At 33.8% G+C, this 27351-nt stretch overlaps 2 protein-coding genes and 2 non-coding genes across 4 annotated transcripts; 3 read left to right on the top strand and 1 right to left on the bottom strand.

Annotated features, from left to right (window-relative positions):
- Positions 1 to 910: 910 nt before the first annotated feature.
- LOC130622402 (potassium voltage-gated channel subfamily KQT member 2-like) lies at positions 911 to 2969 on the top strand. The gene has a single exon (XM_057437858.1). It carries the CDS (start codon positions 1029 to 1031, stop codon positions 2538 to 2540), a length of 1512 nt encoding a protein of 503 aa, XP_057293841.1. The 5' UTR covers positions 911 to 1028; the 3' UTR covers positions 2541 to 2969.
- A 2730-nt stretch (positions 2970 to 5699) lies between these two features.
- LOC130621334 (putative nuclease HARBI1) lies at positions 5700 to 6462 on the bottom strand. Its single transcript, XM_057436629.1, has 2 exons — positions 5794 to 6462; positions 5700 to 5735 (listed from the first exon to the last, which is right to left on the bottom strand). The coding sequence occupies exons 1-2, from the start codon at positions 6460 to 6462 to the stop codon at positions 5700 to 5702; spliced, it is 705 nt and encodes a 234-aa protein (XP_057292612.1).
- Positions 6463 to 16631: 10169 nt separating this feature from the next.
- Positions 16632 to 16704, top strand: Trnar-ucu (transfer RNA arginine (anticodon UCU)). Its single transcript has one exon. It is a non-coding gene; the product is annotated as a tRNA-Arg (tRNA).
- Positions 16705 to 19777: 3073 nt separating this feature from the next.
- On the top strand, positions 19778 to 19850 carry Trnar-ucu (transfer RNA arginine (anticodon UCU)). The gene has a single exon. It is a non-coding gene; the product is annotated as a tRNA-Arg (tRNA).
- The last annotated feature ends 7501 nt before the right edge of the window (positions 19851 to 27351 follow it).

Here is a 27351-nt window from a genome sequence, read left to right as displayed (position 1 = left end):
AATAGAAACAAAACCTTAGCCATCCCTATTTTAACCAGGAATGTTAAATGAATTGATTATCGAGTCAAATTAAAGTGGTTGTTAAATCAGGGTTTGGAGGTGGAAATTGTGTTGAACCTTTCTTTAGTCGCTTGGCTAACGAGCAGCCGGTATCGAATCTTAGTGATCCTTGCTAGAAAGTCTGCTTGTGAAAAACAGCTTATTTAATAGTGTTTATTGTCTGTCTCTTCATAACCGTTACTCGAAATGACGCACTTGCAATGCTTTTGAAACGAGTATCTCATGGACAATACCCAGATCAATTTCCTATACATAAAATAAAAAAATCAATTTGAGGAAATGTTATGCCAAATGTTTTCATAAGTCGTTCACATTTTCGGCTACTGGAGACTGTATCATCAATTAGTGTGTTTATAAAGAAAATTCAAATGAACATTCTGGTGGAAGAAAAAGTGTCGTGTATTTTGAGCGCGAGTAGAAAGACTAATCCATGTTTGAACATTTTAAATGTTTATTTTTGTTCTCCTCTGGATTATAGGTCAAGCATTTATCGTCATGAACGTTTTAGAACGCAGTCTCCTTCCAGATCTTCTTCTACAAGATTCACTGGGGAAAAGGTTGGTATTCCAATGAAGATACATGTAGCTAGAGAACTACAATATTACGCTGTTTGTGTAAACTGGTTACTTTGGTTTTCCCGCCAAATCCTACCGTTACGCATTCCAGATTAAAACTTATTACCAAGATGTGTAAGACGGGTAGCGTTGCAAATTAAGATCTTACAAATTATAAAGATCTTAAAATAAATTAATAAATAAATCAATACGCAGTCGACGCTAAGGATGATACGTTCACACACTTCTAGCTTAGCTGAAATTTTTTAATAGATTCTTGTGGTTTATTTACCCTCCTCCTCAAGTGTTTTAATAAGCTCAATTTCAACTATCAATGCAAGAAAGCCTATTAAACCTTGTTTACGAAACATTTTAATCAGTTTTAAAGAGAGAAAAGCACGACCCAGCTTCAAAATGAATGTCGAGAAAGAAACGAAAATAATTGAACCTATGAGTTCCTATAAACAAACAAAGCGTTTTGTTTACATTTTGCTGGAACGTCCAGAGAATATATTTCACATGTTTTATCACTTAACTCTGTTTATTTTCATATTTGGAAGTCTCGTGATTGGCATTTTATCAACAGTGGATGAATTAAACGAAGACAAAAAGTTGCTTCGTATAATGGTTTATTATGAAGTTGTGTTGCTAGTTTGGTTTTCTATCGAGTTTTTACTTCGATTGTGGTCTTGCAGCTATGTAGGGCGATATAAAGGCTTTGTTGGTAGACTCCAATTCATGAAATCAATATATATGGTTGTTGATGTATTTGTAATTTCCTCGACTATGGTAACAGCGATTCTACACGTCAATTACGCGTATTTTACAATACTACGGACAACTCGGTTCATGCAAATATTACGAATCCTAAGGATTGATCGACAACGTGGCGACTTGAAGTTTATGATCAAGGTTGTACGTCAACATAGTAAAGAACTCCTGACGTGCTATTTCGTCGGATTTGTTCTTCTGTTTACTGGTGCGTATGTGGTGTACTGGTGCGAAAAATCGGGTCCTGAAGATGACAAAATTAATAATATGGTCAATGGGTTGTACTGGGCTATCATAACGGTTACATCTGTCGGGTATGGTGATTATAGCCCAAAAACTTGGCCCGGAAAAATGACAGGTGGCTTATTTGCTTTAGTAGGTTGTGCATTCTTTGCTTTACCTGCTGGTATTCTAGGCTCTGGATTTGCACTACAAGTAGACAAAGAAAAGAAAGAAAAGCGTTACGTGAAAATTCGGAACCCGGCTGCGTGCCTTATCCAATCTGTTTGGAGGAACGCTGCTTTGCGTACAAGGCACAATACGGTGGGAGCAACATGGCTTTACCTTTTACCTGTGTTAAGACATCATCATCTACCTTATAACGAAGTATCGGAGATAAAAAAATTGATGATTCAGGAATTCAACAAAAAGCGTGGCGAATTGCCGCTTAAGACGTATAATACACTTATACCAAAAGATGAGTTACTGACAGACATACCAGATTATAAAAACACAGGAGCAACAAGAAAAAGTTCTAAAAGTTCAAGGTATTCCTACATCAAAGATTTACAAGGAAGGCATGTAAAGCCGAAATATAAAGTCGCGTTGCGTTTTATTATGATACTAAAGTATTGGGGTTTGGTCAGAAAATTTAAAGACGCCCGTTACCCTTTTGTTAACGTACAGGACGTCCTAGAAAAAACAGAAAAGGGCCATGTCGAAATCATAGGGCAGATCAAAGACGTAAAGGAAACTTTGAAAGAGTTTCAAACTCAGCTTAACGATATCAGACGTATGATAGCTTCCGCTAATCCTGTAAATCCAGTGGACGAGCAGTTTGCTTGCCCACAGATTATAATCACCGACGCTGATAAAAGGGAAAGACCTGATTCTGAAAATTTAAGCACTTCAAATTCGAGTTTGTGTGAAGCTTAGTCAGTCGGTTTAAAAAATTTGGACGCATGTGAGAATGATTTGAGATTTGTTTTGATATCAAACAGAAAATAAACAAACCCTCAAACTAAAAACTTGACATAGTATGACAAATCCAAATATACAACAATAAGTTATTGCTTTTTAGGATTAGCTTTAGTAAACTTGCACAATATTTTTTAAGCTTTAAAGCGTGGTGCCAAACGTAAGCAGTCGTGAAAAAGATCATAAAATGATAAGAAGAAAAAAAGTAATATTTTATATATCTTACTGTATTTACTGAAATGAGCACAGTGCCAATCATTCAATTTGGGACTTCTAGGGGCTATTTGTATGCAGTGACCTGGCACGGTTAACCGGGATGGCTTGGTTTTTGCATTATTTTTGTTTTAAGCCTAGGCTATGCCACATATATAGAGCATACACAGAGTTTTTTTTCCAATTTTGTATATAAAGCCTGCATGAATGTACAAAGTCTTGTATTTATTATTTTGGCAAACAAAATTGTTTATTTTGCGAACCAGAATTTAAGAAAATACAAATCAGCTATATTTGAATCGAATGTGTTATCGAATATCGCCTATGTTTATACCAAACCAACCGGCAAAGACAATATCTTTTTTACAATTTTTTTTAAATGCACCTGAAAACATCCTCTATAAATATGTTTTGTGTTTTATAAATGTTTTCTTTACTTTTTTTAATGGGTTAGAACAAATTACGTGATAAAGTGAAATAACTTCATTGACAAAGAATTTCGCTATTGTATTCTAATTTGCTGTGAAGAGTTTTAAAACCACGTGGAATGTAATTGCTTTGTTATAAATTAATGTGCACGCAAATTTTAGGCAATTAAACGTATTATTTGCAGTCTTTAATGAAATTTACAATAAATTGTTTTATGATAAGAGGCACTTTAAACGTGGTTTCTTTTAAGGATTTAAAAAACTAGTCTTTTTTACATAATTTTAATAATTGTTGGAATTTTTGAAATTTTATGTCTGTGTCTGACCATATAGAACTGCTGTTCTGCACGTAGCAGAATGGACATTGCTCCGATGTCATAGTAAAGTTTTTTTTATTATCTTTACTCAAAATAATATTTTTAAACATATTACTTTCATACCCGCTAAGAATATCAAAATCAGAAGTATTGTGTTTTATCTGAAATCTTAGCCTGATAGCTATTCTTATAATCTATTCCCATATAAAACATATTCTTATAAAAGAAACATACTTCCCTGTACCCTTAACCGTTTTTGTCCCAAGAAAAATAAATACAAGGTAACTACAAATAACTCGTTTTCATGCTATTTCTAGCGCAACTCCTCCAGGTAGAGAGCTTATCAATAGACCATGTATGGAAGACGGTTAGATGAACATACCATATTACTGAGATCATAACATTCTCTTCTAGCTTATGTATTCGCCTATCATAAGAGCTGCCTGTTTATATGGAGGCCAGCTAACCCGGTTAAATAGGCTGCCATTACAAACTATGGTGCATAGAGAACAATAAATATATAAAAACCCTCCATATGAATAATATCTAAATATTAGGTCACATGAGGCGAGCTTGGCTGGTGTGAATAACGCTTATCTAACAAATAATGCTTATTTTGGCAAAACAACGTTAAAACATTGCAATAAAATAGTCGGATGATATTATGTCAACCTATTTTTCCAGCGAAAAATAGGTTGATAAAAGAGTTTGGAAAGGGGGTCGAGGTGGTGCAAATACACTTTTGTACAACTTCAACAGGATCTATTCAAAAGCTGAGTTTATTATTGTTTTATAATATTTATCAAGCACGACATTTCTAAATCACAATACTTGTTAATTTTTAGTTTTCGTGAAATAGACGACTGGCATAAAATAAGTTTTGATTTCTTATCCTTGCTTGACTGTGTACAATACAGTGGTTTCCAGACACGAAGTAAAAATAGTAGAAAATGGCCTATTTAACAACAGGTCATGGTTTGCAATAATGATTGCAATAATGATCGGCAATAATGATTCGTCCGATTGACGATAACACTGTCCAGACGGTATGTCTATTACCATTATGCTATTAAGCTGGATTTCCATCAGTGCGAATTCTCTTATCGCTCTGGCTTTTTTGACCCATTGATCTTTTTTCGCACTAGTGGAAATTGCAGAGCGACACTTTTTTTGCTCTTATCGCCCAATTTCAGTGCGATAGTCAGAGCGACAATTATCAAAAAGTTTTGATATTTATCGCTCTGAGTTTTCGCCCAAAAGTGCAACTTCAAAGAAATACCGAATGTCCATTTAAAATAATTGAATAGATTCTATTGAAATTTAACTTCAGCACATGCTTACACTGTTGAGTACAAGAAATAGTTTCATATGTGTTGTGAACCGAGCAGTGTTGTAAAAAAAGTTTTTATAAAATGGGAAAAACAAATAGGTGCGACTTAAGGGAAGATGAATATTTAGCAGAGGCTGTTCGAAATTTTTCATGTCTGTACGACAAAAGTTGCAAAGAGTATCGAGAAAAAGATCGAGTGGCAAATGCTTAGAAGAATGTTGAGGAGGAGTTAGGATGTGAAGAGGGTAAAGTTTATCCTTGTTTGTCAGTTCAATGCGCTACATTTTTGCGCTGTTAAAACTTGAGCGTATTCAATAATTTTCGAATAACCTAAAAAATAAATCTGCGTCGGGATCAGGTTTGGCTGACGTTGAATCATGTGTCAAAGATTTGAAAGAATACTCTTTTTTATCTTGGCTTGATAAGCATTATCAATTGAGAGACACAAAATCAAATATAGCGGCTCCGGAGGATGAGGAAGATATTGATTCTTATTCGGAGGCAGCGGTTGAAGATTATTTAAATAACGAGAATGACCCTGCTACAAAATCACCAAGTTTGGCCAAGATGACAACTATTGATCCACCATCTGTTACTTCAACAAAGAGGAGCGGGCGTAAGAGTACGAAAGAAGAAACAGAAACGTTTGCTTTGAAGAGCATCGGCGAGGCTTTTGCATTGAAAGCAACTCAACGTGGTAGTGCTAAAAAGGACGCAGATGGGCTGTTTGGGGAAATGGTTGCTGAAGAATTAAGACAAGTATCTGGGCGAAGCAAGATTATGCTAAAGCACAAAATTCAAACCGCAATCTATGAATGTCATTCATAGATTATGAATGCTTCCCGCATTTCTGTAGCACTTCTTTCTGGCCGGGAGCCCCGTACATTACATAAGTCATAAAGACATCCTTCGTTCTGCCCCACCTGTCTTCTCCATTCCCCAGGCGTAATCTCCCCATTCGTGTCTGTGCTATCGACAAAACCATTTGGACAATACATTGCGGCTTCAGTTTGGCGTAAGTAATTGTGTAAAGCAATTGCTCCGAGCGTAAAATTTTCAACATTTTTTACCCATGCTTTTATTGGGCGGCTAAATATTCTCCATCTAGCCCGCAATAAGCCGAACGCGTTTTCAATAACACGCCAGGCACGAGAGAGGCGATAGTTATATACTCTCTCAGGCTCGTTCAGCTTGCCAGGATATGAGTGCATCATATTTTTCTTTAAGGGGAAAGCTTCATCTCCAACTAGAAAATAAGGTAATGGGTCAAATTTACATCCAGCTAGTGACGTAGGTGGTGGGATTTGAAGGGATTGATTTTCCAGTTGCATTCCAATTTGACTCTTTGATAAGACACCACAGTCGTTGTTACTTTCATATTGTCCTACATCTACGAGAATGAAGTTGTACTTAGCATCACAGACTGCTAACAGTATGATGCTGTAGAACCCCTTGTAATTGTAATAGAGCGATCCTGAATTGGGAGGGTTTTCCATGGCAATATGTTTCCCATCGATTGCCCCTATACAATGTGTGAAATTCCACGTGTCTTCGAATTTATTTTCGATTCTTAACCACTCTTCTTTGGACATAGGGGGTCTTACATATTTGCTTAGGTTCTCCCAAATTGCTGCAGCTGTTTCAGACAGAATTCGTGAAATAGCACTCGCGCTAATGCGAAAGTTGAATAATAGAGATTGTTGAGAATCACCTGAGGCAAGATAACGTCAGCTGCAGGAATTGAATTTCGAAAATTTGTGTCTCTTTTTTGGATTGATGGACCTACCAGAGACAATAAATGTTCGAATCTATCAGGAGACATTCGAAGAAATCTATGAAATAAAATATTAAATAAAGTTTCAAAGAAAGAAATAATAGAAATGCTCTCCATAACTATCAAAAGGAAGCAAACTTGGAACTAAAATTTACTAGATACCTAAAGTAAAATTCTCTATCGTGCAATTTCATTTCTTGAAGCAGTTGATTATACATTCCTTTCAATTCTCTTTCTCTATAAATTTGACGAACCCAAGAAAATGGCGATTTTCTTCGTCTCTTTTTAATTATACTTGTAATGACTATTAAGGCAGCTACAGCTTCTCCTTCTTCTGAACTGTCTGCCATCTTGAAATGTGTGTGTTCACATAAGAAAATTTCGCACAAAAAATAATTTGTATTGGCATGCTATCGCACTGAAACTCATTTGCAGCGTAGAACTCCTGTCGCACTAAAATTTTGTGTAATTTTAGAGCGATAGAAAGATTCGCACTGGTGGAAATCCGCCTTTACTGACCCAAATAAGTATCTACGTATATAATTAGTAATAGATTTCAACTTCAAATCCTTAATATTATTCTTTTGATAGTAGGAGGCAAAAATAACTGAATTCACCGTTCATATAAGTCTTTATTAAAGTCTAGTAGTTATCGTAGTAAAATGTATTTATACATCTGTCGTTATGGTTTTTGTTCAGACTTTAAAGAAATATACAGACCTTGTGGTGTCTATTACGAGGTTTGAAATTATTGCGGTTTTTAAGGCATGTCTTTTAAGCGAAAATGACATAGCAAACATTTCCTGCCGCTGTCTAAAATACTCTTAAATAAACAGCATTTATTACTTTATGTTCTGCGAAGGAGAGACAAATCCTTCGGTTTAATCTGATAATTTGATAATCCTATCATATCAGATAATCATGCGACAATATTTTAGTTATACAAAAAATTTGAAGTTTGGGGAAACTTTGAGAAAAAAAATGGTGTCTGAAAAGACTTAGACAAGTAAAATAAGCGGGAATCAAAAACGAAAAAGATATTACGATATTTCTCGAGAAACAAGTGCGATAACTGGTTTATCATATAAACCAAGCATTAATCATTGTAATTTGATTTACGGTTTATGAAGTTCAACAGCGAAAAAATTTATTGCAAGATAATAATGTCTTTTAATTTATAAGGTGGTAATTATTTCGAAAGAAAAACAAAGCTTGTTTATGTAACGTCTCAATAAAATTAAATGAAAACAAGAAAGACATTCGTTTGAGACATCTACGTACTGATTCCAGCACTCTTTTTGCCGTTTTTCTTATCACCTGTTTTAGCCCATTCTTTTTTTTTAAACCATACGATTCATAAAATAAGGTATATTTGTTAAGCAACTGTGGTAGTCTAAAATTTCCAATCTCTTTATCCTACACTTTTCTGCGTTTTTATGGCATACAGACATTGATAAGTTTCTCCCGTGCGATCATTCTCAAGGCACCTTAAATAACTAGAAGAAATGAAAAAAGTTCTAATTAATTACAAACGCCTTGACAAGGAATGAAACCTCTTTTTAATTTTTTATCACACGTGAGACAAATATATTCTCCCCTATCAAACCTGCTAACATGCGCAATATAAAAAAAATCCACTTCAGTCATTTTATAATTGTCACTATCAAATACAATCACTGATCTCCTATAAAGGCATCTGTTACAACACACACAAACATAATATGGCACTTTTCTTACTTTAACTTTGAATCTTTTTACTTTAACATCAATTGGAACCAAATTTTTGAACGCTTTAGCTGCATAAGCCTTCATTACTTTTTTTCTTATGCTCACACTTAGAGAATTTTCAAAGTGATGATAGTTTTCAACCATTCACGTTTTTTTTTTAATTTATACTTTTCGAAACTTTTGAACTTTCATAATTATCAATCATTCGTTTCTTTTTCAAACCATATTTTTCATAAGACTTAAAGTTTTCATAGTTTTCCATCGTTCGTTTTCTTTTTAATTCATATTTCTCAGAACTCTTCAACCGCTGGTAATTTTCACGAGGTGTTTTTTCTGTTACTCATACATTTCATTTTTGACAGCAAGCGTATGACCACTCTGTAACGTTTTGCAAAATTCAACATCACAGGGTGTGGTCCTACTATGTTCTGATATGAGTTTAAATGTTAAACATTGCATATCATACACAGAGGATTGGAAACCATTTAAATAAGTTGCTTTAATATACTTCTCAATTACTATCAGGGATCTAAATTTTAATAGCATTGATTGACCATTCTCGATAAACTTCCCTTCATCACTGCGACTGTGAGAATCAAATAAAAAGAAATGATATATATTCCACGTAATACTGAGTGTACAACCTCCAATAATCTTTCTTTCTTTCTCTCTTAATTTTTTTAACGGAGAAATAAATTCACAAATATACAGGAAACTAATCAAATCCGACAAAAATTTGTGTATAGTTTTATGAAAATGTATAAAAATTATGAAAAATTAGTTAAATAGACCGAGTGACTAAAATCAAACTCCTTTAGTTTCGTTTTAAATTTTTTAAGGCTGTTACAACTTTTCAATTCGGAAGGTAAAGTATTCCAAATTTTAGGCCCCAAAAACATTTTTCCTAAGAATTCTTAATATTAAAGTTCAATATTTTAAGGTTATTTACATATTGACTTCGTACAGGCCTTTTTTCTTTCGCTGCGTTGAAAGATGTCTAACATAAATGGCGGATTTAAATTATTAAGAGATTTAAAAATCTCTATACATAAATTTCTTATTCGCATAATTTTCATGTAGTTACTCTTGTTCTTGCTAGAAATTATTTTTCTTTTCTCTCTAAATATTTGATATCTACAAAATTTAGGGCTCGCTTATGAAGTTTTTGGACCCTAGAAAGTGATTTTGAGCATGCGAAATTCCAAATAAGTGGACAATAGTTGAAGTTTGAATACACAAAACTTTCTGCTAAGACACTCTTAGCTTTAAAACGAAGTATGTTTTTTAATTTATACAAAGCATTTTGTTGCGCAGATGCTTTCTTGCAAACTTCATTTAAGTGCTTATCAAATCTAAGGTTATTGTCAGTTTTAACTCGTAACAGTTTGACTGTGTCTTCCGAATATATGTTTTTATCTCCCATTCTTATCAGTTTACTACTTGTGTTTTTCATCCTATCTTTGCTAATGATAATGCATTAAAATTTGTCAGGGTTAGCAATCATTTTATTTTCATGTAGCCATGCTAATGCCTGCTCAGACTCACCTTTTAAAATTTTATTGAGTTTTTGAAGTGAATTGGAAAAGCTTGACAATGTATTATCATCAGCATAGTTGTGTTGGTCACTTTTGGTTATGAAAAGAAAAATATCGTTAAGACAAATATTAAAAATTATCGGTCCTAAGATTGATCCTTGCGGCACACCTAAAAGAATCATTTGGAAAAGACTGTAGTGTCCGCTTATACGAGTAGATTGTTTTCGATTTGTTAGGTATGACAGGACAAATTTCAGGGCATTAATTTCAAATCCATATGCTTCAAGTTTAGCGATTAGTAAATCATGTGGCACGTAATCGAAAGCTTTTGATAGATCCATTAAAACTGCACCAACCACATAATTTTAATAAAGTTTTTTCTTCTATTCTTCTATTAAACGAATTAAGACATGCTGTGTATTATAGTTTTTCCGATAGGCTGACAAAAATATTGAAAGTTTCGATTCTATAAAAGACAGGATTTTTGTCTCTACCCGGAGAGGAATTTATGTTTAAATTAATAAAAAGTTTTGTGATTATGTTGTCATCTACCTCCTCAATGTTAAAAAAAATTATATTTTCGTTGCAGGCTTTAATTGTGACAATACTCGGATGACTCTCGTATGTTTTAATTATGTCATTAATTAGTTTCTCTTTTTCTAAGGAATTTCGATAATCAATTGATATTGGCTTGGTTCCACTACTTTTCTCTACAATGTTTATATAGTGATCATTAAATAATTCAGCAAGCTCACTGTCATTGGTTACCTGAGCACCATCTTTGATAATCATAATGTTATCATTGTTCAAACCACTTTTATTGTTTATAACCGCCTTAATAGTTTTTCAAAAAGTTTTATTTTCTACAATCCCAGAATCTATAACATTTTTAAAATACATTTTTATGGCTTTCTTTCTGAGGCCAACACACTTATTTCGTTGTTTTTTATATTTAATCTTGTTTTCTTCAGTAGGATCTTTATTGTATCGATTTTTAAATCTTGACCTGGTATAAATGGCTTGTTTAAGTTCTTTATTCATAAAAGGTGCTTCATTTCCCCTGAGCAGTTTCTGTTTTAAAGGAGCATGCTTTTAAATAATAGAACAAAACGTTTTTGTCAAGTTGTCGTAATTTGAAGCAGGGTCATTTTCATTAAAATCAAAACGTATATTTTCAACATCAGAAAGAAACTTTCTCGCATCAAACTTTCTGTAACTTCTATAAAAAATTTGTTTTGGTTTTAAGCTTACCAGATGAGATCTTAGGAAAGCTGTAATCATCAGATGATGGTCACTAAGTCCAGTCTCAGTAACCATAGTTTTTTGAAAAGACCTTTGTTTACTCGTTAAAATAACATCAATTGATATTCCTTGTTCACTTGCAAAACATGTTTTGTCTTTGGCTAAGTTTTTTAAGTCAAAAGTATCGCAAAGAGAAGTTATGTAATGATAATTTATTATCTCATGTTTATGTCCTCCATCACAATGATGTTATCACAAGATGAGAGTGTTTTGTTTAGAATTTTCTCCAAATCTTTAAAGAAACTTTGAAGATTAGAATGACGTGGTGGACGATAAAGAGTGACAATAGGCCATTTTTTGTTTCTGATACTTAGCTCAGAACATATAATTTCATTACTTGTAAAATTAGCTGTGTTTATTTGCTTACAAACCACTCCCTTTTTACATACTCAATTAGCCCACCCCCATTTTTATCCCGATCTTTTCTAGATCTTAATTCATAATCATCAAACTGACTATTTGGAAAAGTAATATCTAATTTTGTTTCAGATAATACAAAATAATCTGGAGTAAATTTCACAAAGATTTCCCTTATGATGTCAATTATTCTTTTCCTTAAACTATTTATGTTCAAATATCCTATCTTTTTTATGAAAAATAATCAATAGAATCCCATTAGCTTTGGCGTTTTTACTTGCAATGAAAACATTTGTGATAATCAAGAATAATTTACGTTCATTCACAACATTTGTATTGATAACTTTCTAAGCATTTCTATAGCACACAAAGATTTAATACATATCCAAACTAGCTTATTGGGTAATAGTTGTTCCATTGTTTCACTGCGAAAAAAACATTTTTTCTCAGATATCGTAACATTATTACCACGTTACATGTAGATTTTTTTGTTTTAGATTACTTATACAAAATATTGTCTTTAGGATCTTCTACCACTAAAAAGGATGTCGAGTTTTTCTCTCTATTCTTACCTGAAATGTATAAAACAAACAAACCCTTTCTCCCCCATTTTGCAAAGTTAAGTTCTAAGGAACTTAACTAAATTAAATCATTGTGGAAATTCTTTCTGTGGACTTTTATCCTCATCTAAGGAAATAAAAAAGTCATACTTTTAAGTTTCATATTAATGGTGAACATGGTTTTGTATCTTCATGTATGATGTTAATGAAAAACTTAAAGTGAATTTTGTCATGTCAGATAATTTTTCACACCAGTGTTAAAATCAATCAAATGTATTTGTTATTATTATAGACTACAACACTGGTGGTTACGCCACAAACTTATCCCCAATGAAGTCACATGCAAGTGATAACAACAACAAGTTTTTCAACTTCATAAAGTGTAAGAATGAGAATCGAGTAATATGTTTTTTTCCTGAGAAGACAAATTCCTTTTTGAAATTAGTAAATGTGAAGATGGATTTGAAATAAAAAAGGTCAAAAGAGGAAATGGTGATAACATAAAAGTAAATAACTGGTCAATAATAAAGCAAGCTAAACCTTCTTTTACTAGGTCAATGACACCCAAGAAATATTTCACGATTGTCCAGATCACCAATAATTCTTTCCTATATGATTTGGTGAACTCTGTGGCGTACCTTTATAGTTTAAGTTTATAAGAAGTTCATAAGAGCACTCTACTTTTTATACATAAAAGTCCACAGAAAGAATTTCCACAATGAATTTAATTTAGTTAAGTTCCTTAGAACTTAACTTTGCAAAATGGGGGAGAAAGGGTTTGTTTGTTTTATACATTTCAGGTAAGAATAGAGGGAAAAACTCGACATCCTTTTTAGTGGTAGAAGATCCTAAAGACAATATTTTGTATAAGTAATCTAAAACAAAAAAATCTACATGTAACGTGGTAATAATGTTACGATATCTGAGAAAAAATGTTTTTTTCTCAGTGAAACAATGGAACAAAGCTAGTTTGGATATGTATTAAATCTTTGTGTGCTATAGAAATGCTTAGAAAATTATCAATACAAATGTTGTGAATGAACGTAAATTATTCTTGATTATCACAAATGTTTTCATTGCAAATAAAAACGCCAAAGCTAATGGGATTCTATTGATTATTTTTCATAAAAAAGATAGGATATTTGAACATAAATAGTTTAAGGAAAAGAATAATTGACATCATAAGGGAAATCTTTGTGAAATTTACTCCAGATTATTTTGTATTATCTGAAACAAAATTAGATATTACTTTTCCAAATAGTCAGTTTGATGATTATGAATTAAGATCTAGAAAAGATCGGGATAAAAATGGGGGTGGGCTAATTGAGTATGTAAAAAGGGAGTGGTTTGTAAGCAAATAAACATAGCTAATTTTACAAGTAATGAAATTATATGTTCTGAGCTAAGTATCAGAAACAAAAAATGGCCTATTGTCACTCTTTATCGTCCACCACGTCATTCTAATCTTCAAAGTTTCTTTAAAGATTTGGAGAAAATTCTAAACAAAACACTCTCATCTTGTGATAACATCATTGTGATGGAGGACATAAACATGAGATAATAAATTATCATTACATAACTTCTCTCTGTGATATTTTGACCTAAAAAATTTAGTCAAAGACAAAACATGTTTTGCAAGTGAACAAGGAATATCAATTGATGTTATTTTAACGAATAAACAAAAGTCTTTTCAAACACTGTGGTTACTGAGACTGGATGTAGTGACTATCATCTGATGATTAGAACTTTCCTAAGATCTCATCTGGTAAGCTTAAAACCAAAACAAATTGTTTATAGAAAACAGAAGCTGCTCAGGGGAAATGAAGCACCTTTTATGAATAAAGAACTTAAACAAGCCATTTATACCAGGTCAAGATTTAAAAATCGATACAATAAAGATCCTACTGAAGAATACAAGATTAAGTATAAAAAATCACGAAATAAGTGTGTTGGTCTCATAACGAAAGCCATAAAAATGTATTTTAAAAATGTTATAGATTCTGGGATTGTAGAAAATAAAACTTTTTGGAAAACTATTAAGCCGTTTATAACCAATAAAAGTGGTTTGAACAATGATAACATTATGATTATCAAAGATGGTGGTCAGATAACCAAAGATAGTGAGCTTCCTGAATTATTAATGATCACCATGTTAACATTGTAGAAAAAAGTAGTGGAACCAAGCCAATATCAATTAATTATCGAAATTCCTTTGATAAAGAGAAACTAATTAATGACATAATTAAAACATACGAGAGTCATCCGAGTATTGTCTAATTTAAAGTCTGCAATGAAAATATAATTTTTTTTAACTTTGAGGAGGTAGATGACAACACAATCAAAAAACTTTTCACTAATTCAAACATAAATTCCTCTCCAGGTAGAGACAAAATACCGCCAAAACTTGTGAAGTTAGCTAGTGAATATCTGATTGGTCCATTGAAAAATGCTATAAAAAGCAGCATAAAATTGAATATTTTTTTCCGATGGAGCCAAACGTGCAACAGTAGCACCTCTTGACAAAGAAGGCAAAGACAAACATAGCATTAGAAATTTTGAACCTGTTAGTGTGTTGAATGTATTTTCAAAATTCTATGAAAACATGATGAAGAATCAAATCATGTCTTTCATAGAATCGAAACTTTCAATATTTTTTGTCAGCCTATCGGAAAACTATAATACACAGCATGTCTTAATTCGTTTACTAGAAGAATGGAAGAAAAAAATTGATATAAATTATGTGGTTGGTGCAGTCTTAATGGATTTATCAAAAGCTTTCGATTGCGTGCCACATGATTTACTAATCGCTAAACTTGAGGCATATGGCATATGAACAAATAGAGAACAATCTACTAGTATAAACGGACACTACAGTTTTTTTCAAAGGATTCTTTTAGGCGTGCTGCAAGGATCAATCTTTAAAATTTTAAAAGGTGAGTCTGAGCAGGCATTAGTATGGCTACATGAAAATAAAATGATTGCTAACCCTGACAAATTTTAATGCATTATCATTAGCAAAGATAGGATAGAAAACACAAGTAGTAAACTGATAAGAATCGGATATAAAAACATATATTCGGAAGACACAGTCAAACTGTTAGGAGTTAAAATTGACAATAACCTTAGATTTGATCAGCACTGAATTTAATTTGTAAATGTTTTACGTGAACAGTTGCATCACTGTTTAATTATTTTAGTATATAGCTTCTTTACAAGACGATTATGAGGGGGACGGTCACCTTTTGACTCAATATCGTTATACCATCGTCCTTTACACTGTAAATAGGCATTAACATCAAATAATGGCCACAAATCCTTTTACCAACGGCATTTCTTTTTAAAGTGTTTTAAGTTTAAGTTAAAAAGCTATTTTTATCAAATTTTTTTATTCAGAAACAGGCGTAAATCTGTAGCTGCAATTATTTATAAAGGTTTGTACTTTTTAAAATTTGAAGATCTTATTTTATAACAAGAAAGTGTAAATTATGAGGCGTAATCAACATTGACCTGGTTTTGACCTTTCGTCAACCACATTTTCCGGTCTATTAAAAACTCAAAATTGCAATTAAAGAAGGCTTCTTTTATGCAACATTCAGTTATTTTTTGTTACGAGGACGTATTCAAATTCAAGATCGAGTGATATTGCCCCCACATATTATACTTCGCATGTTACACACACACTATGTTATATGTTTAGTAATAATTATTTTTTTCTTTACTAATGTTTGAACTCATTTCGAATTTCAAGTCTTTATTTTATATCAGAAAGTGTAAATCATGCGAGGTTTCATCAACATTGACATGATTTTGACCTTGCGTATATTACTTTTTTCGGTTTTACAAATTGTTCTTGATCTAAGATAGCCAATATTTAATAAAAGCTTGTCTTTCTGTACTTTATACTGTGACAAAAGTGTAGCAATCCACCTACTTTTCGTAGTAGAGAACGGTGATAAGATAAGACCCACACAATTTTATTTATTCCTACGCTATTGCGCGTAAAAAGAAAAAAGAACTAATGATTAGATAAAGACAATTTTTTGTAAAGTGAATAATTCTTTTTACACAAACGGTGAAATCTCTTTATAGCACAATATTGGGGCCAAACAAAGTGTTCGCGATAAAGATTGTTCGCCATACACGATTCTTTCTTAATAGGCTTAAATAAATAGCAAAGTGTTCAGGACCAGCAAGAACCTAGAGAGAACATATTGTAAATCTATTGGGAGTTATCACTTCTTTGACCATGAAGTAATCATAAATAATTGAAATAAAAAGACAGAAAAGAAATTAGCGAAAATGCATCATCGTTAAGTAAAACATGAAGCCTTGGCGTCGAATCCAGAATAAACCAAAATTGCGCACATCTCAGTTACTTATATGTGAATCTATATTTATCATTAATTTTTTAAGGCTTGTGACGAAACTATGTAGTACCAAAAAAATTAATCAATGATGCAACTGTTCACGTAAAACATTTACAAATTGAATACGTTCAAAAGCATGGCCGCGTGGCCCAATGGATAAGGCACCTGGTTTCTACCTAGGCGATTGTGGGTTCGAGTCCCATCGCGGCCTACATTTTTTTTTCACTTACTTGTCTTGCTTCAAATGCGTTGAGATAAAATCATTTTGTATTAAGGAGGACAAACAAAAGAAGCATAAGGAATCTCAAAAAAAGTAGTAGTTCCACCGCAATATCGGTACAAGCTTGAAATTAGCAATTTGAAAATCAAATATCTTTCTTCTTCTCACCTTTATATATTCATTTGTTTCACGGTAATCCACGCCGTGAAATACCGTGACATGTGCCTTTATTTGTAGATTGATCATGTAGATTTATTTCACAGTGTATGCGAAAATCCGTAAAAAGATTTCAAGAGCTGCAGTTTTTGGATTACGAAAAACGTCTTAATCGGAATTAAAGTTGTATAAACATTGACTGCTAAGCATTTTGTTGCTGAAAGGAATATCCTTACCTGTATAATTAATTACCAGGTTAATGTTTGTATATTTATAAATATGGGAAAACAAGGCAATCTCTGAGTAGTTTTAAAAAAGGATTGTATAACATATATGTATTTTAGACACTTTTTAAACGCAATAAAATGCAATGAAATGTTATAGATACTATAAATCTTAACATCTGATCTCTTTTTGACAATAATTTTTGTGTAGGTCCAAGCTGAGCCACTAGATGCATTGCGTCACTTCTTATTAACCGGTTTATTCACAAAAAAGGAGACGAACTTTGTTCTAAAACTATACGGTTTTTATATGTCGATGTCGTTTCTAGGTGCTATTAGTACTGTAATGGATGTTTTTGGATTGTGTATTTTATGGCACGAATACATGAAAGTATGGCTAAGCCTATGCAAAAGCTGCGCGATTTCCATTTTTGTAAATGCAGCTCTTTATCGGATTCCGCTAAAACAACTGGTGAACTTTATATATGCTGAACGAATTGGTGATAAAACTTTTTCGAGAATTTTTGGTCACTGATTCTTTCGGTTCAAAACCTGGAAAATCGGGAAAAAAATTTTTTCGGAGCGATCTATGTAAAAATCGCAAAATATGTTTAATGACATTTTCTAGCTGTCAGACTGTAACTACACGCTCCAGAGAGAATGTAATAATTCGCTCAGGAGCGTAAGTAATTGAATTTTAAGCAGAAGTATTAAATTAGATAAATTTCAAGCTTTTTAGTGCTGACATAAGCAAGAATTTTTTTGGCTGAATAATAAATAAATAATCAATAAATATACAATAACCTTTCCACAAACATTAACCTGGTAATTAATTTTACAGGTAAGGATATTCCTTTCAGCAACAAAACGCTTAGTAGTCAATGCTTATACAACTTTAATTCCGATTAAGACGTTTTTCGTAATCCAAAAACTGCAGCTCTTGAAATCTTTTCACGGATTTTCGCATACACTGTGAAATAAATCTACATGATCAATCTACAAATAAAGGCACATGTCACGGTATTTCACGGCGTGGATTACCGTGAAACAAATGAATATATAAAGGTGAGAAGAAGAAAGATATTTGATTTTCAAATTCCTAATTTCAAGCTTGTACCGATATTGCGGTGGGACTACTACTTTTTTTTAGATTCCTTATGCTTCTTTTGTTTGTCCTCCTTAATACAATAATGATTTTATCTCAACGCATTTGAAGCAAGAGAGAAAAAAATGTAGGACGCGATGGGACTCGAACCCACAATCGCCTAGGTAGAAACCAGGTGCCTTATCCATTGGGCCACGCGGCCATGCTTTTGAACGTATTCAATTTGTAAATGTTTTACGTGAACAGTTGCATCATTGATTAATTTTTTTGGTACTACATAGCTTCGTCACAACCCTTAAAAAATTAATGATAAATATAGATTCACATATAAGTAACTGAGATGTGCGCAATTTTGGTTTATTCTGGATTCGACGCCAAGGCTTCATGTTTTACTTAACGATGATGCATTTTCGCTAATTTCTTTTCTGTCTTTTTATTTCAATTATTTATGATTACTTCATGGTCAAAGAAGTGATAACTCCCAATAGATTTACAATATGTTCTCTCTAGGTTCTTGCTGGTCCTGAACACTTTGCTATTTATTTAAGCCTATTAGGAAAGAATCATGTGTGGCGAACAATCCTTATCGCGAACACTTTGTTTGGCCCCAATAGTGTGCTATAAAGAGATTTCACCGTTTGTATAAAAAGAATTTTTCACTTTACAAAAAATTGTCTTTATCTAATCATTAGTTCTTTTTTCTTTTTACGCGCAATAGCGTAGGAATAAATAAAATTGTATGGGTCTTATCTTATCACCGTTCTCTACTACGAAAAGTAGGTGGATTGCTACACATTTGTCACAGTATACAGTAGAGAAAGAAAAGCTTTTATTAAATATTGGCTATCTTAGATCAAGAACAATTTGTAAAACCGAAAAAAGTAATATACGCAAGGTCAAAATCATGTCAATGTTGATGAAACCTCGCATGATTTACAATTTCTGATATAAAATAAAGACTTGAAATTCGAAATTAGTTCAAACATTAGTAAAGAAAAAAATAATTATTACTAAACATATAACATAGTGTGTGTGTAACATGCGAAGTATAATATGTGGGGGCAATATCACTCGATCTTGAATTTGAATACGTCTTCGTAACAAAAAATAACTGAATGTTGCATAAAAGAAGCCTTCTTTAATTGCAATTTTGAGTTTTTAATAGACCGGAAAATGTGGTTGACGAAAGGTCAAAACCAGGTCAATGTTGATTACGCCTCATAATTTACACTTTCTTGTTATAAAATAAGATCTTTAGATTTTAAAAAGTACAAACCTTTATAAATAATTGCAACTACAGATTTACGCCTGTTTCTGAATAAAAAAATTTGATAAAAATAGCTTTTTAACTTAAACTTAAAACACTTTAAAAAGAAATGCCGTTGGTAAAAGGATTTGTGGCCATTATTTGATGTTAATGCCTATTTACAGTGTAAAGGACGATGGTATAACGATATTGAGTCAAAAGGTGACCGTCCCCCTCATAATCGTCTTGTAAAGAAGCTATATACTAAAATAATTAAACAGTGATGCAACTGTTAACGTAAAAGATTTACAAATTAAATGCGTGTAACAGCATGGCCGCGTGGCCCAATGGATAAGGCACCTGGTTTCTACCTAGGCGATTGTGGGTTCGAGTCCCATCGCGGCCTACCTTTTTTCCTAAGAATTTTTTTCTAAATTTCTTCTGATTGAAACGCATTAAATGAAAGGATGGACACTTGTTTACCAACTAATTGAATACTTGAGGCGCACCATTACTACAAACTCGTAATTTGTTCGTCGCTGTTGTTGCCTAGTCGAAATCAGCAAGCTTAAAAAAAATCCTTTTTCTCTTTTTCATCGTCATGTGATCTTTTTCATCTTCATGTAATAGTTTGGTAACATGTTAGTGCACGCTATAGCATGCTGTAATTGCGTGTGTTTTTATATTGACCAACCATTTTTATCGACTTAAATTTAAGAGTTTTTTTGTTTTTGTTTTTTAGCGTTTTAGGAACCATAAACCACTAAAAAATACGAGGTTACAAATTTTCCGTAAATATTTTTAGTTGGAATTATTTTATCAAAATTACTCTGGCATCCATTTTGTATTTGAAAGACTTAGTTGGTACTTCTTATAATTAGCCAGAAACAGATGGAAGGTTTTTAAAATTTATTCCGTAAAAGGGACTAAATCTTGTGCTGGTGACTAATATATTTACTGACTAAGATTTTTTACTGACATTTCTTTAATCCACTATTAGTTTAGCATTAAAGTAGTTAAGAGATCCACACAAATTTTGATATTAAAGTCGATCAAATCAAACAGGCTATTGTTGCAGCATACTGCAGTGGAATACCACGGCCCAATTTGTAAGGAAAGAAGTGACGTAAATATGTGTTTAGCGGAAAGTAATACAAGTGGAGATATATCGGAAAATTTAGTTCGAGTGCTATTAAAATAGCAGGTATCAAAGCATGAACTTGTCCTTTAAAAGAAAGTTTTTTGTTGGATATGCAGTTCCGTGAATTGTTCCATTTTTCATATAGTATCTAATAATGTGTTTTCCTTAAATTACCTGACAAGACATATGGAAATATGGTACCTTCATGCTCCTGGCAATGATTTTAAAAAAGGGCCTTCTTTATCAGTTTTACGTAGTTTTGGAGGGGTGTCAATTGTCAGGGGGTGGAACGTATTGCAAAAATATACTGAGTGGGAAGTCATAATCACAACACAGAAAGAGAATTACGTAGGAAAGAGTGCTGTCATAATTTTAAACCTGAATGGAAGTATTTATGTTGTCAATATATTAGCGTTAAATAAACTAAAAAATGAGATGTATATTTCACAATGACCCGATTTATCAGTAGCTATCAGACGCTTTAAACTGTTGTTAATTTAATCTATATTTAGCTTATGATGTGTACCCATTAACACCAAGAATGTTCTGCAATTTAGACGCAAATTGTTATAAATTGTCTTTTGGATGTTCATGTAAAGATGCTAATGCCGGCACAGGTTACGTTGGAAACGTGAAAAAGATGGCGGAATAGACCCTTTTACTGATAAGGCTACCATTTTTAAATTTATGACTGTGCAATGCAGTATTGGGAAATCAGGGTATCTTATGTAGTTTCGGCAAAGGTTACTTACTGTAAACATTGGTAAGAAACTGTCTAACAATGGTGTATTCACAAGAAGAATTAAACAAGCGGAGTGTTGAAAACTTAAGGAGTTATTTGTTAGCTAAGGGGATTCCTTTAAGTGGGTACTTAAAGTTGATTTAATTAAGAAAGTGCTTGCAGCAGAATTGCTTAATCTCCCTGTATCTTCATCGTTGGAAAGAAAACAAGAAGACATTTAAACCGACTGTCGCATGTATCAAAATACTCTTTCCAGAACAGATAACCACTGGATGGATGACTGAATACGTGTACTTTCCTGATATCCCAACCAAATGCCTTCTGGATTATGCACAGAAAAGTCTGGCTATCCAAGCTTTAAATGAAGGAGAGAATTTAATGAATGCTGGACATGTTAAATTTTAAGTTCAATAACATATCTCAATGTCTGCGTTATTGTTTTGTTCGTGGAGATGTCGATGGATACCACAAACACGGGTTAATGAAACTCTTTATAAAACCTGGGTGCGTATGAACATTATTAACCATGAAGTTTTAACTAGTGAATGTGGTTGCATTGCTGGATACAGTGAAAGCTGCAAATATGTTTTTTCACTGCTCGATTTTGCTGTACATCAGGTTGCATTGGGTTTAAATAAAACATGTACGTCCAAAACTCAATTTTAGAACGAAAGAGTGGTTGAAGGTCGACATAAAGTTCATCTTCCTGCAAAAATGTCGTCAATATCTTTTAAAAGACCACATCCCGAGCATCTACCAGACCATGTTAAAGTACGTCGAACTTCATTTGATTCTCATGCTGTGCATCAACGTACAGCTAATAATATTAATTGAGATCAATTAGCATCGGCTACTGATGGACAGGATTCATTTTATGTATTCGAAAGAATGTTTACCTTGAAAATGACTACAGCTACAACTCTTACCGGAAAATATATTAAATGTGGAACTATGAAGGACATCTGCAAACAATCATCATCGCCATCTGAATTTTTTGCTACACTTGCAGAAAACAGGACAGAGAATCATATTACCATTATTGAAGATTTGACTAAGGGTAAAGCAAGTAATAAGCACTGTGAATCTAGCAAGCTGGAAATTAAGTGTCCGTTTGATCATCGGGAAAAAACTATTGAAGAGTATGTGAAACAGAGAGATGCATGTTTAGAATTAAAATCTGGTGTATACAGTTTAAAGCTTACACATCAATATTACATTTAAGTACTGTATCAAATGTTTGTTACTGGTTCTACATACACAAATTTTGTTGTTTATCTACCCAAAGAGTCAGGCACAGTTAGAGTTCTTAAAGATTCAGAATTCATTAATGTTATTCCACTTTTGGAGGGTTTTTTCAATATGCATATCTTACCAGAAACGTTTAAAAAAACATGATATTGTTTTATGCTCGGATATATCAAGTAATGAAGTAACAGAGGAATTAAACCAATTGTTTCCCCTATGAGCCCCTTAGCTAACAATACTCCGGTTAACGGCTTTTTTTAAAGCGACACATTTGTAAAAAACATTGCTTTGGTAAATGTATATGCTTATGTATATACGACGAAGACTATCACCAACGTTATATAAAAGGAGAATAATTAAATTTCACGATTTTCTCCAACGACAACTATCACACCTATATAAAATAGTTCTAAACTAAATTTTTAAAATAAAAACATAAAATCGCGAAATTATAATGACTGCAAAAATTTCATGCAATAAGTAATAATTTAATAATTAATAATATGTATATATATGCTTGTAAAAAACATGATCAAAATTAACATTTTTTATAAGTTTGTGGCTTTAAAAAATGCTTTATTGTTGATAATATGTCAAGAAGCCTTGTCACTGCAATCAATTGAGGCCAAAACTACTTTACTAATGGGGGTTGCATATTAACAATAGCTGCAGCAATTGTCCAAATGTGATTACACATATCGCTCATTGATATTGGTGATATGTTTTTCAATAATCAGAATTCTTTCAACCGTCCATTAACCCTTTCAATATGTGTTCTTGCGCGTGCTACTCTTTTACCATGATAAATTTCTGATCTTACAAATTTCCTTTCTTTTTTGGCGAACAAAAGGAAGTAGAACACTTGTAACTTGGTGGAGCAAAAACAGATCTTGAACATTGAAATCTTTATCAAACAGAACCATAAAACCAGGATGAAATTTTGAAACAACATTTGTATCTTCAGTAATAAAACGATCTGCGCTAGATGCAGCATAGGCAGGAGATAGTACAAAATTTAAGTTTTTTAGCGTGTTTCGGCTTTTGTGGGTGCTGTATGTTTGGTATTGTGCTGCAACATTTTTTGAATGTTCAACATATTGTTCAGTGTTGTCACCAATACCTTCACATTTGTTGAAAGTACCAGAAAAATGGTGGTGCTTATATGCTAGCGTTTCATCAGGTGTTGGCAAATATATTAGTTGTTCAAATTTCAAACTAAGAAAAGTAATGAATGTTGTGATAATGTTGGAGGCATGTCGATATTCCAAATCTGAAAGCTTCAATTTGCTATAGAAGGCCTCTTTGGGAGGTAACTCCGTTTCCTTAAATCGTTGCCAGCTATCCATATACTCATAAGGATAGATACCTTTCCTAAGCATCAGCCTGAATACATCATCTTCGCTGAAAAAGAAGCTCAAGGCTGGTGCGTTTGCTTTTACCTGCTCCTTGTCTAACTGCTTCGTGGTACTAGAGTCGCAATTCTTGCACCAAAAGCTTGCTACATACTCATCATCAATGTTCTTAAATTCCAAGCATGTATCTGCGCACTGCTGGCATTTCATTCCTGCCGTGTTCGTACCAATAAGGTTACTTGCCAATTTCTCCAAGCTTGATGCCATGAATCTACAGCTGTCTATGAATCTGATCTCGATCTTCTTGTACGTTTCACCATCATCGTGCCCCATACCTGCAATGGGTACCTTTATTTTTACATTGAAGGAGATATACTTTTCAGTGTTTTCAGCGATGCAACCAATATCCTGGGTATCATACTTCTCCGCCAATTCTCGAATGAACAAGTGGGCGTCGTACCACAAAAGATTGTGGAAGATCACTGGCACATGGCTGGGTATCTTGTAGTTGAAATTGCAGGTATTGTGCGCGGCACCTCTGTATAGACCCGTGTAGTGACAATAGTCTCGAACTTTGCGGTTCTTTGGATCATCGTCGAAGGGTTTCATGCAGATGTGACATATCTTTGCCGCTTCATGCTCTCTTTATAACACCTCCATTAGGGGCAGCATGTCATGCTGTGGAAAGGTAGCGTAGAGCCGCTTTACCTCATCCTCCAGGTGTTGAACGAACATCTTCACACAGTTTTTGCCACGATATCTATACAAGGGATCTGGTACATCCCTATATGCGAATGTAGTATACGTGCACCACCCACACGGTACGTGCGTATTCAGCTTTTTTGTCTTGGTCTCCTTCGCATTCTCTTTCATTGGGATCAACAGGCTCTCGAAATCTGCATAGACGGCTAAGGGTACTTTGAATTGCTGCTGACCATCAGTATAGTATAGCCACTTTTCCTTTTTGCTTGGCATCGTGATCTTAACCGCTTCGTTGTCTTTGCAGTAGGCATAATGCTTGTCTCGCGATTCGATTGTTGGAAACGCCTGCAGACAGTTCATACAAAAGTGCATCTTTAAATGATTCTTTGATGTGTCACTACCCAATAGCCGTGAGAGATTTTTGATGGTTATGTAGTGAGTCTTTTTATCATCCGTAAGGAGTAACAGATTAACCTGTTTCTCGCGTCCATTGTATGTAGATCGACGCAGGATATTGAAAGTCTTCCCCGTCACGTACAAGACGTTCACCGCGATGTCTGGGTTGTTTTAGTGATATCCTTGATGGTTGTGGGAAACTCGATGTCCTGCCAGTTATACTGTTCCATATAGGGTTTCAGCTTGCTGATTCTCTGCGGATCGCTGGTTATATCCTCATGATGTAGAGCGGCTATGATACTCCACTTAAAACACTCTTCATCGTTGTTTTTCGGGTTAATAATGGCTTTTTTGCTAGCTATCCACTTGGGTGCTTCGACATACGAGGAACCTCTCGTCAGATTAAGCTTGTGGAAGTCCACGTCAAGATGTAGGATGCGGCCGATGCTAAAACCGCTATTAGGAAGTGCTGGGTTCTCCACATGCGTTTTAACTTGGGTAAACATTGTATCCAGCACCTCGTCCACGACGCTACCCTGAAAGACCGATGTCATGTTGCTGTGAAAGACCTTATTGATTTCAATAAACTTGTTTGTATCATCCTCGCTGGTATCCTCCACTCGTTTCTTCCATAGAGTCGAAAGGGAACACTGCACCTTAGCAGACTCCATGTCTTTAACCTGCTTCTCAACCAGGGTTTTCACGTGTGATCTCACCATCCCCAAGTACCCATCGACAATCGTACCGTCTATGCAAGGGATGCGGAAGCTTCTGAAGGTTTTATGGTGAGCATGTTTAGGTTCTTGGGGTGTGAAATCTTGGTTCGGTTTATCTTCAGTATGATCCTCCTTTGCCTCTTGCTCAACTTCACCGATCAGGGTCTTTCTTGCCCCATCATAAAGAGCAAGGATGCTATTTTTTAATGATACAAATCTATCTTGCACCGACTTTCTAATACCCTCTGGTACATATTTCACAAGCCAGTCAGACCACTGTCGCAGTTTACTCTTGACTACTGGACGTGTCTTTGTCATCTCTTGGCGCTCCAAGACATTCATGGCTTCGGGTGTGGGAAGTCGAGGTTCAATCTTGCTCTTAATTGGACGAGTTTTTGCCATCTCTCGACGCTCGAATATATCCAAGTCATCTGGTGTAAATGCTTCTGCCCTTGATTCCGGCGTAGGAACAGGTCTTAATAAAACAACAAGGTCGGCTTTGCGTAGCTTTGAATAGCCCGTAAGTCCATACGTAAGTCCATCCGTAAGTCCAAATAAATACACATACTGTTTCACAGTATGTGTATTCATTTATTATATATAATTTTTGATTTCAATCAACAATATTTCTAGCGCGGTCGTATTTTAAGTAAGGTAATTCCCCTACTTAATCTCTATTTTTGTTGATGTCAGCAATATTCCCGTTAGTCGCTATTGCGCATGCGTATTTCATGCGGTATTTCCGGAATTTTTCGGATTTGTGGGATTCAGGGTGATTTCGGATTTCGGGAATTTAGGGAATTTCCCTTGTCGTCGTCATCGACTGCGCTAGAACGAACATTTCTGCTTTGTTGGCGGCTGGTACTGGTTCAAGCGAAATGAAAAACACGGACGATTGCGGAAGAAGTTGCGCGTAGATGAGTTAATAAAAAAGCAACTAAAAAACTCAAAAATCTTTTTGAACGCCTCCGTAAAAGGTGAGATTTGTGAATTTATTATATACAGATCAAGATACGTGTTTTTTTTTTATAAATAAACGCATTTTGTATAAGAAAACGCATGTTCGATTTTGATACTTTTCGAATTCAAGATAGTTCGATTTAAAAATTTTGTAAGTACACAAAACAAATTCGAATCATTGTTTATGTGAATTGAAACAAAGAGATGGTTTCAAGTGAGCCACTTTTATATCTTTTGTGTGCTATAAAAATGTTTTTTATTTCCTTACGTTTTTATGTTACAATGTTAATAATGGCTTCCAAAACCGGTTAGTATGGCTGCATACAAAGACCAATTAAATCATCGGATTTTTCATACTAACCCGTTTTTTGTATTAGTCAGGTAATAATGTTGAATATTGTATTTCTGTTGCTGTATCAAATATGCAATTAAATTTTCGCTTGTTAAAATGTGATTTTTTACATTTTCCCGCTTCTCATTGAATGTTTATTTTTTAATCGATTTGTTTACATCACGTGGGTATCACTCAATGATCTCATTAGGTAAATTTCAATCGATCTACGAAAAAGTAGAATGCAATCAACTTTGAAACTCGATCGAATTTGACTACCAGATCGATGTAGCTATTTTTGGTAAATGCGTCGCTGCGATTT

The sequence above is a fragment of the Hydractinia symbiolongicarpus genome, chromosome 12 (assembly GCF_029227915.1).
Source record: "Hydractinia symbiolongicarpus strain clone_291-10 chromosome 12, HSymV2.1, whole genome shotgun sequence".
Classification (NCBI taxonomy): Eukaryota; Metazoa; Cnidaria; class Hydrozoa; order Anthoathecata; family Hydractiniidae; genus Hydractinia; species Hydractinia symbiolongicarpus.
The sequence above is the reverse complement of the archived record's forward strand: the minus strand, read 5'-3'. Positions and strand labels throughout refer to the sequence as shown.

Excerpts from the sequence above, each read along its gene's own strand:
- LOC130622402 (XM_057437858.1), top strand. The coding sequence starts at position 1,029 with ATGAATGTCGAGAAAGAAACGAAAATAATTGAACCTATGAGTTCCTAT.
- LOC130621334 (XM_057436629.1), bottom strand. The coding sequence starts at position 6,462 with ATGTCCAAAGAAGAGTGGTTAAGAATCGAAAATAAATTCGAAGACACG. Across the intron at positions 5,736-5,793 it reads CTGGGGAATGGAGAAGACAG|AAAGAAGTGCTACAGAAATG; the intron begins GTGGGGCAGAAC and ends GCTCCCGGCCAG.